This window comes from Phoenix dactylifera, chromosome 14 (genome assembly GCF_009389715.1).
Source record: "Phoenix dactylifera cultivar Barhee BC4 chromosome 14, palm_55x_up_171113_PBpolish2nd_filt_p, whole genome shotgun sequence".
NCBI classification, from domain to species: domain Eukaryota; kingdom Viridiplantae; phylum Streptophyta; class Magnoliopsida; order Arecales; family Arecaceae; genus Phoenix; species Phoenix dactylifera.
Genome location: NC_052405.1, coordinates 9,304,498 through 9,323,760, shown reverse-complemented (window position 1 = coordinate 9,323,760; position 19,263 = coordinate 9,304,498). Strand labels below are relative to the sequence as shown.

Genomic DNA, 19,263 nt, shown 5'->3' with positions numbered 1-19,263 from the left:
ATAATGGGCTCAAAGATGCTACTGATCGAATGCAACTGAGCTGGCCTTGCTAGTGGCTGAGAATAACTTCGCTGGCCTTGCTAGTGGCCGAGAATGACTAGCTGGCCCCGCCAGTGGCCGAATGGACTTCGCAGTAGCATCCGAGAGAATGGAGCACGGCATGCCGGGGGCACGGTTTCATGTGCATGTTTTATGAAAATTCTGTTTGACTAAAAATACTGCTTTGTTTTCCAAGCATACATATTTTGCCATGATAAATTGTGAGATAATACGCATGTCAGCTTCTCAAACCCTGCATAAACATGGTTACCATTATGTTCGATCCAGTAAGATTATGTATGATTACTTACTGAGCTGTGAAGCTCATACCCGTTATTTACATTTTTTTTTCAGATCCTCACCACTGAAAGTTGCTAGAGACACTTTAATTTTGTATCGGGGCTTTTTTCTTTTGGGGTAAAGCAAGTATACTTTTGCATACATAAACTACATAGAAGCTCTGTATTTGGGTACTGATCAGCATGTTGTACTAAGAATACTTTCATATGAAAAGATTTGGTTGGTTTGACTATCCTGTTACCCATGTATGAGGCTGCGTGCTATTGTGGGCGGTAGTCGGCAATAGCACGGCCGTGTCACGGATCCGGATCCGGGGCGTGACAGGATATGACTATCGAGACGAGCCTGGTTCATAGGAAGAGGATGATACATCTTATGCTTTTTACAATGATATTAATATATACAGAGAAGTATACAGAGATGTGAGGCATCCATGGTTAAATTTTTACATATTGTTGCAAGTTCAAGTTGATCAGGCTTAAAGCTTCTTAAAGAGTCAAGTGTCTCATACCATTCTCAAATAAAACATCTATAAATTAATGGGATCGTATTTTTGTTCATATCAATATCCTCTCTTGATAAAAAGGTTAGATTTATTTTTCATCGAATGATATGCATTCAGGGATATTTTGACAATTTTGCTTCTTGATTTAGATATGAGACTAGTAATTATCTGAACAAAGATGTACTCTTTAATTGTGATAGGACATTTTTCATAAAAAATAAACAAAATTATTTTGTGAACAACTAAATATATATTGTTCTAGAAAAAAATCTTTTCTTATGCATGAAGAATTTAAAATAAAGTTTAGTTTTAAAAGGAAAATTGAGAATAAAGCCAAAGGCGTAACAGGTCAGCAGTATCCTACGCTCACCGCAGTAACCGTTACCACTCGTCCTTCATAATATCGGACGAGAAAAGCCCAGAAGAAAAAGACACCACCAATCGTTGCGGATTATTTTTTCCACAGCTCTCAATGCATATTTCCGTACACGGAGAGAGAGAGAGAGAGAGAGAGGCGAAAAATCCACTACAGATCTCTTCTTTATCTCGACCTCTATTTTTTCCCCCAATTTCCACCAGCGCCGAGGAGATATTAGGGCATCGGAATGGGGATCGAGGTCTTGGCGCTTTCCCTCCCTTCTCCCGCCTCTCAGTGTAAGACTTTTCCGATCTTCTTTCCCCCCCTTTTTCCCCCCCAAGTTCCATGAGAAGTAGAATGAATGGGAGAAAACAGTAACGAATCTCGTGTTTTTTATTGGAATTGCTCAATTCGGTTTTTTCTCCATTAAATATGTAATATTTGGACGTTCTTGATCCGTTCACAAGCTTAGGGAGCTGAATTTAGAAGATACTGTAGACCATTTGTCTTAATGGGCTCTTTTGATGAGGGAAAAGGACTCCCCTTTTTTCTTTCTTTAATTGGTGACAGCATACAAACTATGGGCATCATTGGAGTGTAGTTTATATGCTAATTTCTTAACTAAATTCGTAATCCCTGATTTTCTCTTCCAGAAAGTAAGTTTAACTACACCCACATCTTATACTAGTGATTTTGCAGGTGGGTCCTAGAATTCATCTTCGGTTTTTTTTTTTTTTTTTTGATTACATTTTTTGTTGCTTTTGTTAATGGTAGGGGAGCGATTGTCATCATCTCACCAGGCGAGTACCAGGGGTGTAATTGAGATGGGCAACCTGGAGCTGGGATCTACTACTTTGGCTCAGTCAAAATCTTTGCCCGCAAGGTATTACTCGCTCCAAGAATGTAACCTTTTCGTTTTCCGAGAAAGCATAGTGGCTACAAGGACGTGGTTTTGGAAAATCTGTGCCCGTCAACAAGTGCTACTTCTGTTTGAGAAACTTTAAGAATTGTTTTACTTCATAAATTGAGACCAAGTCATTGCCCAGGACAACTTAAGTATCACAATTCCCTTTTCCAAGACACATACACAAAAAAAGTTTTCAATCTACGTAATGCATTTTTGCTGTTTTGCAAAACGACCTTGCTTAAAGTCAATGCTTTTACAAAGTGGCTCAATTTTTGATGGGACAAGACAACATAAAACATGTTTTTGGATCAAAGTACTAGATTCTTAATGATATTCTTGCTCATTTTCACTGATTGGATGGTTATACTGCCTACTTGAGTATTCTTTTCGTTCCTACCTCCTTCTGTTCAAACCTCTGCACATGCCCACCCATGCAGACATCTTTAACATTGTTATACAGTCACACTAATATTATTCATGGAGCATAGTGGTATTTGTCTAGCTTCTGAAAAAAATTAATTGTTTAATTTTCTTTGTAACAGGGTTGTTCGACCACCAACATGTTTAACTCAAATTTTTAACCATCCTTCTGGTGGCGAGATGGATGCTTGGGTTAGACCATGTTGTCGAAAGAAACCCCTAATTTCCAAATATCTTCGAGGATATCTTGATCCACCTTCATCCAGCTGCAAGCGATCATTCAAAAGATATTCATCCTCCTCTGAGGCATTAATGACCTCTAAGTCTCAAGCCGCATCCAGCACGCTTATTGTTGGCAATGAAAAAGTTGGAGTCTTGTTACTTAATCTTGGAGGACCAGAGACCCTTGAAGATGTGCAACCGTTCTTATTTAATCTTTTTTCTGACCCGGTAAATAAAGCCAGACCTTCTTGTTCCCTTCTTCTATACTTTCGCTAGTTTCAACATTTTTTTTAGTTTTAATGCATTTAAAGTGAGTCTATTCTGATTAGGACCACTCATTTTGTATTTTGAATGCTTTAGATGAAGGAAATGCATGATAATTGCTGTCGTATTAGTGCCTTGCATCTCATTAAGATGCTCTTTGACCCTCATTTTTTTTTTTATTCACATTCAATTATGTTCTGATTTACATTCAATTATGTTCTGATTTAGTAGCAAGGTGTATTCTTATCTGAATTAGAGTGCAATTGGTAGCTGTTGAATGCCTTTTGATTTCTCTAAGTCTTACATAAAGATTTAATGTATTATAAAGTATGCTAGCATCACCTAATAGACAATATTTCTTGTTCAAGTTCTAACATCATGTGAACGACGCTTGTCTTACAGTTAGTTACCAGGTAATGTTCTCCAATTATGTTCTCAATATATTAGGTGAGCTAGTAAGTTCCTTATATTAGCTCGAATGTTTCTAGAAAGGCAAAAACATATTCATTCATTCATATCCTTCTCAATGAGGTGAATGCCTAGTGCATATTCTCATAATTTCAGATAATAGTTTCTTAAGGAAAAAATTCTCTGTAGACTATTATTTTAGATTTCTGGTTTTTAGCAGGCCATGTGATTTGACAACTCATTGCCTCCAATTTGCAGCAAGCCCTTACAATATTTGCTTCAACTAATTTCACTTGCTGCCAGCATATCATGCCTCTTTAAGAAGCTATTATCGTAAACCTGCCAATTGAGAAAAAATGTATATGGTTGAACTAATCATGGAAGGGTGGCCACTTCATCTTTATGCTTTGTCCTACTCAAATGTGCCTAAGAGTTTCATTCTCTGCCTAATGGTCCAGTCTTCCATCTTGATTGTGCTGCATCCTATCATGATGTGTGTAGGCTGGGATGCTGTTAAAACCCCTGGTCAAAGTAGACTGTATACTTGCTCATTTTTCCCATACAGTGATACTATATGCTAAGGTAACTCACTCCTAATAGGTGACCATTATAGTCTACGGTCAGCTAATAATTCAAGTGTTGGTGCATCTTTAATCTTCCTGAGGTTCCAGATGCATCATTGCACTACCAGTATGGAGTTCAAGGTAGCTTCATTGCGAAAAATGGTTAATACAATTTATTTTGCTTGGAGTTCATTTGATTTGATTTATGAAATAAATCTTTATTTTTTTTATTTTTTTGGTGGATCATGTGAAGAATAAACTGCTTCTAATGGTTTGCTTTTGAATATGATATTTACGTCTACTATCTCTTTAAATTTTTCTTCACGGATGTCTTATGTATACCAGTTGCTTGTTATATGCGTCTTTTGCATTGAAATAATATGCATGTTACCTTGTTCTTATTCAGCTCTAGGATGCATCCATGCGACCTTTCATGTGGTTATTTTGTAGTCAAGTGATATGTCTGTTGGTATCTATACACTACAATTTCATATGTTAGATGGTCAAGAGTGTTAATTTTACTTATCTTGTCGCTACAGAAGTTTGGTTAAATGAACCCATTGTGCATCTTATTTCATGTCAATGGTCCTGTTTATATTTTATATCTAATGTTTTGTATCAAAATTTATATAGATCTAAAGTGGTTTAGGATTCTTGCTGGACTTTGTCCAATTTTATACTTGTAATATCTATGTATATTGGATTAAAAAGATTTCATAGTTTTAGTGTTTTTCTCCATTTTACTAGGCTCCTTTTTGAGTGTGTGTTTGTGTGCATGTGAATAGCTCAAATCACTTTGTTTATTATTTCTTTTACATGAGTCATAGTTTTAGAACATTAGCAAACAAGGCTGGTCACATCAGTATGAGGCTGGGTAAGGATCTATATGGTACAATAAAGTTTGAGAAAAATTATGACTGCCTTTCAACCAGATGTAGACTCTCCGATATGATGCTATATTCTTGGCTAAGGCATATTTGAACAAGAGGGGCCTGTTTTTTATGTCCTGTTTTATTAGTTGGTAACCATAGTTTAGATGAAAAACAAAGTGATTTGTTTGTGTGATATACTGATTTGGTTTTAGGTCTTTTTGGACCTAAAAGAAAGTGTTATCAACTTTCCACTGCCCTTATATTTATCTTCATTTGCTGTAGTGACTAACTGATAATGGACAATTGACAGGACATTATTCGGCTTCCTAGGATGTTCTGGTTTTTTCAGAAGCCTTTGGCACAATTCATATCCGCTGTTAGAGCACCCAAGAGCAAAGAAGGTTATGCTTCCATAGGTGGTGGTTCTCCACTTCGACAGATAACCGAAGCACAGGCATGATTTATTTTGACCTATTTTTTGTCTGTTAAAAGCAAGTTTTTGTTTTTTTATTTCCTTTCCTTCTCTAACTTCAGATTGCCGAACTTTTTATTACAGGGTTCTGTTAAAAACAAGTTAAATCAACTATTTATTCAGGTTTCTGCTTAAGAAGAATGATTTCTATTTTTTTTTCCAAAAAAAGTTCTCATGCAGACATTTGATGACATAATGAAAGTTTTCCTTTATCTGATGAAAACTCCCCATTTTTTATTTCTAAATTTCAGACAAGAATTAGAGAAGATATTTGACGATGTTTCAATTACAACCAGTTTCAGAGAATTGCAATCCATGGTGCTCATACCCTAATTGATAAATATCAATGCTAGACATCTAGAACATGGTGATGGGGAGCAAACCATTAAAAATAATTTTCTTTGAAACTGTTTCTTGTCTTATTATGCTCGCTTCAAAGCGAAACGACATCTGTCTCTACCAACCTATCTGTCTATATATATGGTATGTACTTATACATACATACGTGCATACTTATATACGTATATACATAGACACATATTGAGAGAGAGAGAGAGTCAAAGCCCATTGAAGTAAAATTTCAATAGATGCAAATCACATGCACTAAAAACAGCATTTCCTTTCCTTGCCTATTCATTGTCATGATTCTGAATCCTGTTAAACATCAAACGGCTTTTTTTTAACCTTTTCCTGCTAGCAAGGAAAATTCAATATATGACATCTAGTATTGCACCTTTGCATTTTTTAGGTCTTACTACCTTTATTTTCACTTAATTTAATCTGTTATCAGTGGATATTAGGCATTTTTTATGCTAACTATGCTGGTTTATTTGAATGTAGCTTTGGTGCTTATTATTTATAAATGGTTAAGACCATCACTGAAATAAGATGATAAAACCATCATTGTGGTCTCATTGTTGATTACCATGACTCTTGACTTCTTAATAACGTATTCATGTTTTTTGATTGCCTACTTTACTGGTAGAAGTGGCTTGATAATGTGCAATGAAAGGGTAGGGTAAACCTATCTTGAGGAGGTAACATACGGCTTTATGGTCATGAAAAAATAGGGCCTAAGAAGACTTGGATGGAATTGTCCTGGGATTCAAAAAAATTATGTTTACATCTGATGGAGTAAATCGGGGCAATTGACTCAGTATTGGCAAGAACTGCTCCAAATAGATGGAACCATGCATATTTGTTATATTATTGGTGTTTATCAGTTACATGCCTAATGACCATGTCACATTCATATGTGAAGTTGCCTTGGAGACTCTGCTAGCCTTGCATTTTTTTTTTGTTTAAACTGAAGGTATAAAAATCAGAGGAGCAGATTTGACTCGGCACAACCAAATGATACATCCAATACCAATGATCTATGCCTTTCTTTTCTCCGGCGCGTACTAGCTTAACTGCGCTCAATAGGCCCCGGTCCACGGGGGCCCCGTAAGGCATGGGTTTAATATCCTTTCAAAAGTAAGAATAGGTTGAGGTTTTTTTTCCTTTTCAAGGTAAGAGGTCAACTTAGAGCAAAGCAAGCTGACAAGCAAGCTTGCGAAGCGAACTGCAACTTTTCCAATTAGTTTCAAGTTGGAAATAGTCTATATGTATACTTATAGCTTTTCTTTTTTATAATTTAGGCGGAAGCATTGAGGAAGGCCCTTTGTAACAAAAATGTCCCGGTGAAGGTGTACGTTGGAATGCGATATTGGCATCCTTTCACTGAAGAAGCTATTCAACAGGTAAAGAGTTCATATATATTTACCTTGAAGTTTATTTCCATTTCAAATGATCATATTAAAAATTGATGGCTTGGTCAGCGGAACCATCCCGAACCGTCCGGTTTGGGGCGTCTCGAACTGTACCGACGGCGGACCGGGATGGTACCAGCGGCAGACCGGGCGGTTCCAGCAACGAAACCGAGATGCCGTCACCGGAGGGGGAGAAGGAGAAGAAAAAGAGGAAAAGAGAGAGAGAGAGCGGGGGAGGGAGAGGGAGAGGAAGGAAGAAAGAGGCCGGCCGGTGGAGGAGGCAGAGGTCGGGGAGTTGTGGAGGTGGGGCTCCGCTCCGGTCTCCTGTTTCATTCGAAATAGGGGCCTGGAGGGGTCTTTTTTTACTTTTGTGGATTTTAAGTTGAAGTCGGCAAAACCATTGCGGATTAAGTGAAGTCGGCAATGGGTTTGCCGACTTCAACTTAAAATCTACAAAAATAAAAGAGGCCCTCTCTGGGCCCCTGTTTCGAACGAAACAGAGGACCGGAGCTGAGCCCAGCCTCCGCCGGCCGGCCCTGATCGACCTCTCTTTCTTCCTCTCCCTCTCTCTCCCTCCCGCACTCTCTCTTTTTCTCTCTCTCGTTCTCCCTCTCCCCCGCTTCTATTGTGTCGGTACTGGGCCGGCATGGTATGGCATGGGGTCGTACTTGACCTATGGTGGCAGGCAACTAGTATAGGGCTCGGTACCGGCACAACAGACGTTGATTGATGGAGTTTATAATCTAATAATTTGATTGACCAAAAAATTGCAGCAGATGGTTTTTGTGCAAAAGAGATTCACGTGACAAACTCCAAACAGATGGGACCGTTATTGATAATTCTTATAGTTGTGTTACACTTTAGTAGATAGTTTATAATGGAGCCGGGGCCCATTTTGCTTGTAAATTCAGTTAATTTTTCTTATCTCGCAAATGATAGTTTTAGGGACAAAAGAAGAAATAATGGTAAAATTAGAGTATTGCTTTGTTACTCATGCAATGCAGGTAAGCTGACACACTATGCAAACCAAGCTGTACTATGCTGAAACTTAACTCTTGTCGACACATGACACTATTAAATTTTAAGCTTACATAATTGGAGCTGTAAGATAAGCTTTGAAAATATAGTTCCTTATCTAGGTTACTTTTAGTTACTTACCTGTGGGAAATAGAACACAAATACAACCTTAATCCATCTTAACAAACCTGATATCCTTTTTACCACATAAATATGGATGTGCATATATTATATATACTCATTTTTACCACATATGGGACCATGAATCTGTTTGTTGTGCTCAAAGTCCAAAGATCAAGATCCACAAGGATTGCAGTCCAGCACTTAGCAAGAAGCAGGAGGGGCCAAGAAAACTAGAGGCTGCAAGCAGAACAAAGGGAAAATTTAGGAAAACAAAGGTGGAATGATGGTTAGATGAAGAAGAGGTGCAATGGTTTCTGTTACTTATCACTGTCCCTGACCTGTTGATACCCATTGATCAACCTACTGGCTAATACTAGGATGTGGTAGCCTTTGCTTCTCTCCTGCATGTCCCTTACAGGGAAAGAAAATCGGACAAGAAACCTGAAAAGTGGTATGATTTGAGTGGCTTGGCCTAGGCAGCCCGGCCAAATTAAGCACCTAGGAGGCCACATGGACCTGGATCATAAACTAAAATGTAGTTATAATAGTTGGTTATGATGACCAGGAATATTGGTCTTGTTAGACTGGTAGTTTTATAAATGCCAGCATGTTTTTTTTCAAAGGTTTTGCTACCTAACAACTATGGGCCATGTGGGAATAGGAAAGCTTCTTATTTCCTATTCACTCTAAGGACCAGAACATAAAGCAACAAATAAATGATAAATAACAAGTTGATGCTATGGAACTGCTAGGCGGGGGAGACTTATAGCTAAAATGAGAATTCATTACATAGCTAAGCTACTTTTTTTGTCTTCCATACCAAATGTATGTTCTGCAAATATGATGTAGGCATGTAAAGATGGACATAGTAATCTTATGCCAATAGGGTTCTTAATAAAATTTTATACCTCCTTTTTCTAATTGCCCATGACAAGAATATTATCGCCAATGATATCCCAAAAGCCACAATGGATGTCATAAATAGATAACCCTATATCATGATATTGAATTCTTATGGCACACGACACACTGCAAAATTTTATGTCACTACAATGTTATTTTCTAGCCATCAGAGTGAATATTATTGTACTACTTGATGTTTTCCTCTTTTTTGAGCTTCTCCTTTCTCAGAAGGAGATGGATGGAAGCTAGTATAGAAGTTTCTCTTTTTCCATGCATGCGTATGATATGGAAGTAAGTTTTAGCTTTGACTGTTGCATCCTATTCTTGTCTTTATTTTAATATTAATAAGAAAACACAAGTATTGAGCCTATGAATTGAATATATTTACATATATTTATCCTTTCTTCATTTCAGTAGAAATTTGATTGCCAGATTATTAAATAGAAAACTGATTTTGTACATTTGTCAATGTATTTTTATATTTTTCTTGTTAACTGTGCAGATTAAACAGGACAGGATAACAAAACTTGTTGTGCTTCCTCTTTATCCACAGTTTTCAATATCAACTAGTGGTTCAAGTCTTCGTTTGCTAGAGAGTATATTCAGGTAATGAATGTAACATTTCATCTCGTGCTTATGATGATTTTAAAAGCCAGTGTCAATTTTATGACATTAATTTAGTTCTGCAGGGAGGATGAGTATCTGGTTAATATGCAACACACAGTTATACCTTCATGGTACCAGCGTGAGGGATACATCAAGGCCATGGCAAATTTAATTGAAAAAGAGTTACGCACATTTGATAGCCCTGAGAAGGTGCGAACTTCTTGAATTGGATAGATATTTTATTTCTTATTTAAATTAGTGCCTGATATCTCTAACTAAGTGTTACTAACTTATGGGGAACTTGCATATAGGGCAGTCATAGGAGGAATTGAATTTTTTGTTGCCAAAGGTCTTGCAAAAATCCAATTAGAGAATGATTTTTTTGGTCCTTGTTAATTATTTTTTTTGGCTGAGTGCAACTGTCCCTCGAATCTATGTTATGAGTTGTTGAAGTTTAGGAAGTTAGAAGCCTCGGTGACCCTGAAAATATCACATGTATTTAGAGAGGGAACATGGTTGCTGACTGCCTTGCTAATGATTTCTATAATCAGCATTATATACCATTAAGAAGTTTCTTTTCTTGCTTTGAAAAACATCGAGATGGATAAACTAGGCTATACATCAGATGTAAAAAACATGTTGCTCACTTTGATGTTTCTTTCCTGTGTAGATCCTTTGAGCATCCTCAGATTTCAACTTCTCTTTTGATTCCCTTTTCTTTCATTCTAATAAATTGGTAGGGGTCAGCTGGGCTTTTAAACTGGTAGTACTCCCACCCTCAACACAGGTTGATCTATATAAAAAAACTTTTAAAAAAAAGACTGGCCTTTTTAAACCTGATGTTGCCTACATAGGCTTTTATATCAATGCTACTTTGGAAGAAAATTACTTGCATAGTTAGTAATTCTAGGCGAATATTTGGCTACAGTTAGGATAATGAAGAGAAGATTGCAGGCATAAAGAGCTGGCTGGAAGCTAATCGAACCTTAGATATGAAGAAACCATCATTTTCTTAATGTGTTCATGAAAGATCAATCTACCAACCCACTAGTGGTGATGTTTGATGTGTGAGGCTAAAACAAGAGTAATGTCTTCATGTCATTGGAAGGAGTGACCGATTGGAATTCTAATTTAGTACAAATTCATAAAGCTAATCATAAGATAACTATATATTGAAGCTCTTCATGGTTCTTGTTAAAGGTCACGTGGTATGCATATCATTTTTTATGCACAAGTAGGTGCATATACTGGACCATCCAAAGCCCCCAAGAAAAAAAAAATCCCTTTTCCTTTGTCTTAATACATGTACCACTGTGTAGTAACCATGCCACCTATATCTCTTGTACTTGCATGGTTTGTTTTCCAACACCTAATTTCTAGGCACTTGATAAGTTCAAACATAAATCATCTCTCAGGTCTCCTGTGAAAATTTTATATTATGATTTATGGCAGTTGGCTTGAGCATTACAACTCTAGGAGTAAGAATAAAGCTCTGCATTGTCTCCCTATTCCTTTCATGCGGAACACTTCTGGAATCTCACATCTTAGGCACTTTTGGCCACAAGAATGTTTAAGAGAATCAACCAGATCTAGGGCTTTAGTTTCTCATTCAGGTGACTTCACGTTTGTGGCTCTCCACTTAAATGCACTCTTTTTGAATTCTCAGTCCATTCTACCATTAGCCAATACATGGCGATCAAAAACTTTATCATGGTCACCTGGTTTAGTTTTTGCATTATCTATGTCACTATCTGCCTTGTGTCTCTGTTTCTTGCAAGCAACAGCATCAACCCATAGTGGTTCATCCCTTCCCTGCCCACTCCTATGCGACTTGATTAGGGATGTTGTCCATTGCCTCCTGAGAAATCCTCTATCACATCTTGATGTTATAGTTGCAAAATAGGGCTTGTTATTGAGCTTTTGTTGTTTGCCTTGTTTTAAAAGAAAATCCAAAACAACATTGGATTATGCTTCATTGATCTGTTTAGTCGCCTGAAGATTTCAATCTTGATTTTCATATACTTGGGTGCTTGTAGCAGTCCAACATAGACATTGTAGGATCCGCGTGTTTGTGGTTTCTTTGCTTTGTGTGTAAATCTGCCTAATAAATAAAAAGTAAATATAATAAATTAAAACATGTACTACAAAATCTTTAGATCCTAAATTCAAGGGTTTGAATCGGCAGCTTTGCGAGCTTCCAGCATTCATAATGGGGTTCATGTCATAAAAAGATCATTTTTGTCGTATGTGTTATGATGTTAGCATTATAAATAGGAATGTAGTTTAACCTGATATACATTGTTGACATACGATGAACATAAAATATAAGACGAATGTAAAATGTAAGATGAAGTCGACATGGATATGCAGGTAGATTCAGAAGGATGAGGATAGAAAAATAAAATGAGTAGGATCAATTAATTACAAACCGAGGGAAAACTGTTTGGATGTTTTTGGTGATGCATAGCATAGGTTATAAATTGTTAAAAAGAGGATGGTTTCTTGAATAGTATGGGTAGAAAAATAAAAACAAAAAATTCGCATAGGTGTAGATCAAGTATACATGGAACTACTATACATTTTGGTCAACTTCTGTCTCTTCTCTTTTTGCCTTAGAAGCTTCTATTTTGTGCCTGTTTCAGCTTGATGTGCCGAATAGTATTGCTTTCCTTTTTGGTAATTTTTATGAACTCATTTAGACATATGTTGCAGGTAATGATATTTTTCAGTGCTCATGGAGTGCCCCTCGCATATGTGGAAGAAGCTGGAGATCCATACAAAGCAGAGATGGAGGAGTGTGTAGATTTAATTATGGAAGAACTAGAAAAACGCGGAATAACAAATCCATACACCCTTGCTTACCAGGTTAAGTATTTGCTGTATTATGTAATCTTATTCACTAGTAGTTTTCTCTCATCATGCGGTCTCTCTTTTATGGGTTGAAGGTCATTTCTGTAGTTAGCCTGCGGATTATTTGATCTATTAAGATATAGCTACATTGGGCTATAATTTCTGTAGTTTTTTTCATGTTACTCTATGCTCCCTTATGTATGTTATGTATATATACAAATATACAACATAAATTCATCCATATATACATACACATACTAGACAGACATATATACCTACATGCATACGTACAGGTATTCTAGATATATTCATGCACGAGAACCCACATGTACCTGTATGTATGAATGTATTATTCATGTACAGATGTGTAGGTTGATAGATATGTACATTTATGGTTTCTTCAGTGCATGCTGGTGGAATTGCTCTTATATACAGTAAGGTTCCTTGTTCTTTTGCTCAGTCTTATTATCATTTCATTTGAACTGGGTCAGATATATCAAGCTTATTTTTGGACAAAAGTAATCACGTTGGGATTTCTCTCAAGTAATAACCATATTACTACAATCATTATTGTGATTGCCAATGTTGCTAATTTTGTCCAATCCTAAAAAGCATTCAGGTTATGCATGTTCCTGTTGGTAGAATATTATATGCAAAGAAGATAAAGTAATTCCTCTGCCTGTCTTGTAGGATGTGCTAGAAAATAGACTAATAACAAGCTGGCTCTCTAGCAACAAAGTGATTTTATTTGATTATTGCTGATGATATTCTGGCCACTTTGTCAACTACTTCTTGTATTATTGATGGCTTCTTAACCACACTGGAGTGTTTAGTATTGCTGCAGCAATGTTTCAAAGATTCTCTTTGATCAAATGCCTGATGTTGCTTAGATATTTCAAAACCCTACCTAACAATCATCACATCTGAAAAGTTCGAGCTAAAAGGATTTGAAAACATCATGTGATTCGACCGAGGTTGGTTATGATGAATGATATTATAGCACCAATAGGAAAAAAGTTAAAATGCTTATTGTGGTCGAGGTCTAACTTGGATATGGACACTTCTAACTATATCTTTGGATCTCAAAAAGGATTCATTGAAAAAAACAGTAAACCTTTCATGACCCACTTATGTCTAACAAATTGTTGACACTTCACTGGAAGTCATAGACATTTCCCAAGTAAAACTATTAGAATTTGCAAGGATGGCACTTGGAGGTTCTAGACAATTTTAGAAGTGTGGGTGCATGTAGCTTGGATTCCTGTGCAGTTATATCTTTGGATACCAAACCATTTGATAGTGCCCACATCATCGCTATTGTTTTGCATTTGTGTTCTTATAGCTACAGTTATATAAGGCAATTGTTTTTTTCTCCTGAACACAGTGAAGGCACCTAGCCTCTTGGTAAGCATGCATCTCTAGATTGATATAAGCACTCCCAGTTTTTTGGATCTCAAATCTGTTGTTCATTCTGTTTATTTCCATGTGACGCAGTTATATTTATGACATCAAACAATGTCTTATGAAATCAACCACTATCCACCATTACTTTGCCCCAAATGCTATGATTTGTTTATGTTTACCATGATTTTTTTTTGAGTTCTTTTCACTTAGTAGCCTTTGACTGGATTTTCAGAGCCGAGTTGGACCTGTGGAATGGTTGAAGCCCTACACCGACGAGACAATTGTTGAGCTTGGACAAAAAGGAGTGAAAAGTCTTCTAGCCGTCCCTATTAGGTAGCTCTGCACTTAAATTCCTTGTTCCCCATTTAATTTTAAAAGGATACTCTAGGGTCTCTAGCTGCCTCAGCAGTAACTTTGGCATGTATGGACAGTCCATCATATATGTTAATGCTAAAGACGTTTAATATATTCCTATTTTGATTACCTTTTAGTATCCAATGTGCAGTTTTGTCAGTGAGCATATTGAAACCCTTGAAGAAATTGATGTGGAGTACAAAGAGTTGGCTCTGAGATCTGGCATTGAGAGATGGGGGCGGGTTCCTGCTTTAGGATGTGAGCCAACATTCATTTCTGATCTTGCTGATGCTGTTATAGAGAGTCTTCCCTATGTCGGAGCAATGGCAGTTTCCAATCTTGAGGCTCGTCAGGTAATCAGTGCTACACCTCACCAGTTACCTAAAGTGAGCAAATGTTGGTGCTACTAGTATTACTATTTCAACCACAAACCGAAGTACTGAGGTTATTTTTTTTTTGCTAACACAGCTAGATATCAATGTAACTTGCCTATGACAAAACTCAAATCTGCTAATTTGATGAAAACGATATCTACATTGAGATGCTTTACCATTTATTGCTCAGCAACTGAAAATGATTCAGAACAACTAGCCGTAAATTAATGATTTCGTTGTTAGCAGTCGCTTGTGCCCCTTGGAAGCGTAGAAGAGCTCTTGGCAGCATATGATTCAAAACGTGGCGAGCTTCCACCGCCGGTTACTGTGTGGGAATGGGGATGGACGAAAAGCGCAGAAACCTGGAACGGCCGAGCAGCCATGGTAGCTGTTCTTGCTCTTTTGGTCTTAGAAGTAACCACGGGCGAAGGATTCTTGCACCAGTGGGGAATCCTGCCCCTGTTCCGTTGACTGGAAGTTTATTTCACATGCAATGAGCTAAGCCGTCGGTGAAGAAAATGCTGTTTTTTTTCGCAAGTCTTCTCATTCTGATACTGCTAGCATTTCGTCTGTGCAGGTAGTAATGCTGCCATTCTGGCCGATGGGCAACTTTTGTGGATACATCTATATGAGCACATATAAAAGGCATTGGTGTATACTTTTTTAGACCTATCTTATATGTTTTTGATACGTTTTTCTGAATCATAATGACTGTTGCTGATACTTCACACTTCTGTTTTCTTGCTATATCCTTCACCTGGAACAATACTTTTTTTAGGTTATATCTGAGCAGGATTTGATCCCTAAAAGACGAGAAATTAGAGGATGATTTTGTTTGTTTTATCACATCATGAATTCAGATATAATTTGTTCGTGCCACAGATTTTGTTGTTTTCCCATGCCATATAAGATCTTATTTCACTTTAATATATTAAAAGTTTCGATCTGCACTCCTGGCCGGATGAAAGTTAGTACTCTTGAGAAAAAAAAAAAAAAGGAAATTGCTGTGTGTGTTCCACACCACTATCATAAGAGTGCTAGAAGCTTGTCTTTTCTATGTAATAGCCAGGAATAATAATAATACATTAGTATTTGTGGCCGTCGAGGTAAAAGACTACTCCTTCGTAGCTCTTCTAGACAGTGGTTAAGAGATGCATAAGAAACTAAGGTCCAAGTAATTTGGCATGTGTAATACTCTTTGAGTACACAATTGCATTAAAGTTAGTAGTCAGTAATATTGGAGAAAAATATTAAATCGAGTATTAATCAAAATACGGTAGTGAAAATTCTTAGGAATCAATTGAAAAGGGAAGTATTTTGACAAGATTAAGACTGGCTACTTAGGTTAATAATTGCTACCGCTTTATCTTTTTTTTTTAATAATAAAAGTCGGTAAAGACGTTGCAGGAACGTTACATGTAGCAGTCAGCGTTGTGGAGAAGTTTGCGAAGAAATTGACAAGCGATTATTTTATTATAATTGCTTTTTTTAACCCTTTTATGCATATTACAAGTTCATTAGGATAAGATGGTCAAAAGAAGACACTGGAGAAGTTGAAAGCCATATACAAATTTCAACTCTTCTCATGCCTCTTCGTTTCAACTCTTCTCATGACTTCGCATCAAATTATGGAAACTCTAATCAAATTTATTATGTCTTGTCATATCATATAGGATATAATAGTGACCTTGTTTATTTCAATTCCAGCATTGGTCTTAGAGTTCTTTACGTCAAGAACTCGGTCAGGTGCGTGCAAATTGATGATTTGTTGAACTCCAACATCAAAATCTTGCATGCAATACATTCAATCTTGTAGATATTATTTCTATCGCGTGACTGACCTAAGATTGCTTCCCTCTGGAGATAACCCGGTTTCCTATGTCAAATGAATCACATAGAATAAGAATACAAAATATAGTATTATTGTTTTACTTTCTTTTTATTTTGGAGATGAAGGTGAAAAGAAATCCAGTTAAAAGCAGGATGAGAGTGGGACTCAAATCAGATATGAGATAACTGGTATCCAACATCTAGTTATACGACGGGAAAACAAAAAAAAGGTTATTACCGCCTACCAATTCCTGGTTGGCATTCTAAAAGTGTCTTCAATGCCACCAAGGTAGTAGCTTGGTGGTAAAGGAGCGATAATTTCGTTTGATGTGTTTGGATTCAAAATGCGCGGGCATCGATTAAATTAGGAGATCGGATGCTCCACATCTGGTTGGCTCGTTGGCGGATATATTTTTCTTCCATTTGTACTAAGGTAGCGCTGGGGTGACGTACCTACACGTGAAGGCGATGAGCCCACTAAGATGAGTCCACGTGTCGGACAAGGCACGCGAAATCTGTGATCTGTATGACGTCGAGTGAGGGTTGCTACGTAGGTGGGCTGGTCCTCCCCCTCCTCTATTTTTTGACCAAAAAAAAAAAAAGTGTCTTCAATCATATCACAATTAATGTCACAGGAACCAGTTTGAATAGAGACAAGTTGGTCCCGTTCCCATCATTCCTTTGCCATTCTTGCCATGTGCAGCACGAGAACAGGCCATGATGTTCTCTGGCTCTCAGCGTAATCGGAGTTGCGTATTGTATTCTATTTCTATATGAGCTGTTCTCAATGTCCCAAATATAATCTATAAAAAGAATAAAATAGTCATCTCCCCACATCACTACCTTTCGAGCACATCCATACAAATATATACAGCTTGGAGAGAGGGAGTGATCCCTCGAATCCAGGTGGGATATGACTCTCCTTTTTTTCTTTTTTTTTTTGGCACGTGCACGTGAATACACCCATACTTCCATGAGCAAGCCCTTCAACCCATCGTAACATCTGTCTAAATCACTAGTCCCTACAAGATTAAAGAAAACTACCATTGATGATAATATATAAGTAAGTAGACAGCTTTTTGCCATTGATGATCCATAATTGTCCTTATTATTATTATTATTATTATTATTATTATTTATAAAAAAGAGGGGGGAGGAAGCGACAAGTCCACCCCGCATAGCAGCTCTCACTGGCCCCCATCCCGCCAGGAGAATGTTCGATGCGGACAGAAATGACCGTGTGTTGGGTATTCCGGCCGATTTCATTCATAGCCTCCCCATCCATGGGCCCGGCTCGGTGATCCCTATAATCTCCGGCACGAATCCTCCGTGTGAGTATGTCATACCTCGCACCACCGAGGTTACTAGCGGACCAATAAGTCTTTCCAAACTCTGTGTCCGAGCAGAAAGCATTTGGTCTCCATTTAATCGATGCCCGCATGTTTCGAACTCAGAATCACTTGGTTGGAGATAAGGTTCCATTTCACTGAGCTACTTTATCAAAAATTTATAAAACAGAAATTTCTTGCAGGCGCTTGAAGCGTTGCTTGTTCAAGAACTAAAAAAAAAACAATGGTGCGATGTGCCATGAAAAAATTGAACCACATAGTTCTTATGCAATCTGTTGTTGTCCAGGACAAGCCTGATGAACGGTGGAGATTTACCATAGGCATAAAGTTAGGACCTCCCACGTATATGCTGATGGGGTCGTGATGAAAAATATATATACATATATATCACACGCTATTTTATTTCGCAGGTCCGACGTAAGCGGACCCTCACCGAAGAGACCAACCACGTGGCACATGGAATGCCAGATGCCGGTGCAGCGCGGACTTATCCACGCAAGCTGGCTGTATGGACGGCTATGATGGGACCACAGCTTCCTTTAACTTTTGCACTGCGGGACCTCCTGACATAATCTTGGGCCCACCTCTCGCCCACTATTGTTCTCGGTGTCGTGTCCGGAACAACCCAACTAAAATGCTCCATGTGGTGAGTCGTCCGGAACTTGCCAACTGAAATGGCACGTGGTCCCCACCTTGTTTGCCACTAGAAATTAGACACGTCATTATATGACCTCGTTGCTACGTTAGACCGGAGAGCTTGGATTGTTCTGGAACGTGAGAACATATTTAAAATTATCCCACCTCCCACCAGACACTAAATTATCAAAATACCCTTGATTCATTGCTTTTATTACAAGGCATGCCGGTTTCCCTCGGGCCTACGAACCTTTGACCCTCATCCAGCGTTATCTTGATGCGGAAAATTCGGCCACAATGATTAATTGAATATAGAGAGAGCACCAATATGGGAGTGGGCATCCGTTGCCGTATGATATCCGTTAACTAGAGATAGACTTGGACTTCTTTCAAGCAGTTCATATATTCTGAAAAGCGAATAGGACGGCAGATTGAGTCGCCTCATTTGTTGCTCGGCATTTTAAAGTAGCCCTGTGGACTAGTGATGTAACTACTCCTTCATGTTTACGACATCTCCTCTTTTTTGATTTTAGTGACTGTACTCACACATAAGTTGTTTGAGTTATTGTTGTAGAGAAAAAATTTAGTCCAACATCTTAGATTTGTTTATCGCCACCATCTGCTATCCATCTTCAATCTTTATTGTCATGGTCCCACCTCTATCCATACACAATATTAGGGGTAAAATGAGCTTTGCATAAGGATAATCCTATATTTATCTGGATAAGGTTTCTGG

General features: G+C 37.7%; 1 protein-coding gene across 3 annotated transcripts; it reads left to right on the top strand.

The window, feature by feature from the left end:
• Positions 1-1,301: 1,301 nt before the first annotated feature.
• LOC103704785 (ferrochelatase-2, chloroplastic) lies at positions 1,302-15,440 on the top strand. 3 transcript variants are annotated; one of them, XR_603672.3, is made up of 11 exons: positions 1,302-1,498; positions 1,977-2,085; positions 2,652-2,979; positions 5,169-5,312; positions 6,971-7,072; positions 9,627-9,730; positions 9,814-9,940; positions 12,443-12,595; positions 14,217-14,317; positions 14,476-14,691; positions 14,959-15,440. XR_603672.3 is itself a non-coding variant. In XM_039133568.1 (11 exons), exons 1-11 carry the CDS (start codon positions 1,450-1,452, stop codon positions 15,181-15,183), a joined length of 1,647 nt encoding a protein of 548 aa, XP_038989496.1. In that variant the 5' UTR covers positions 1,303-1,449; the 3' UTR covers positions 15,184-15,440. The 3 variants fall into 3 exon arrangements, 2 of the variants coding, with proteins under 2 accessions (XP_038989496.1, XP_008786444.1); XM_039133568.1 differs by having other exon boundaries at positions 1,303-1,498; positions 14,490-14,691; positions 14,956-15,440; XM_008788222.3 differs by having other exon boundaries at positions 1,307-1,498; positions 14,490-14,691.
• Positions 15,441-19,263: the final 3,823 nt, after the last annotated feature.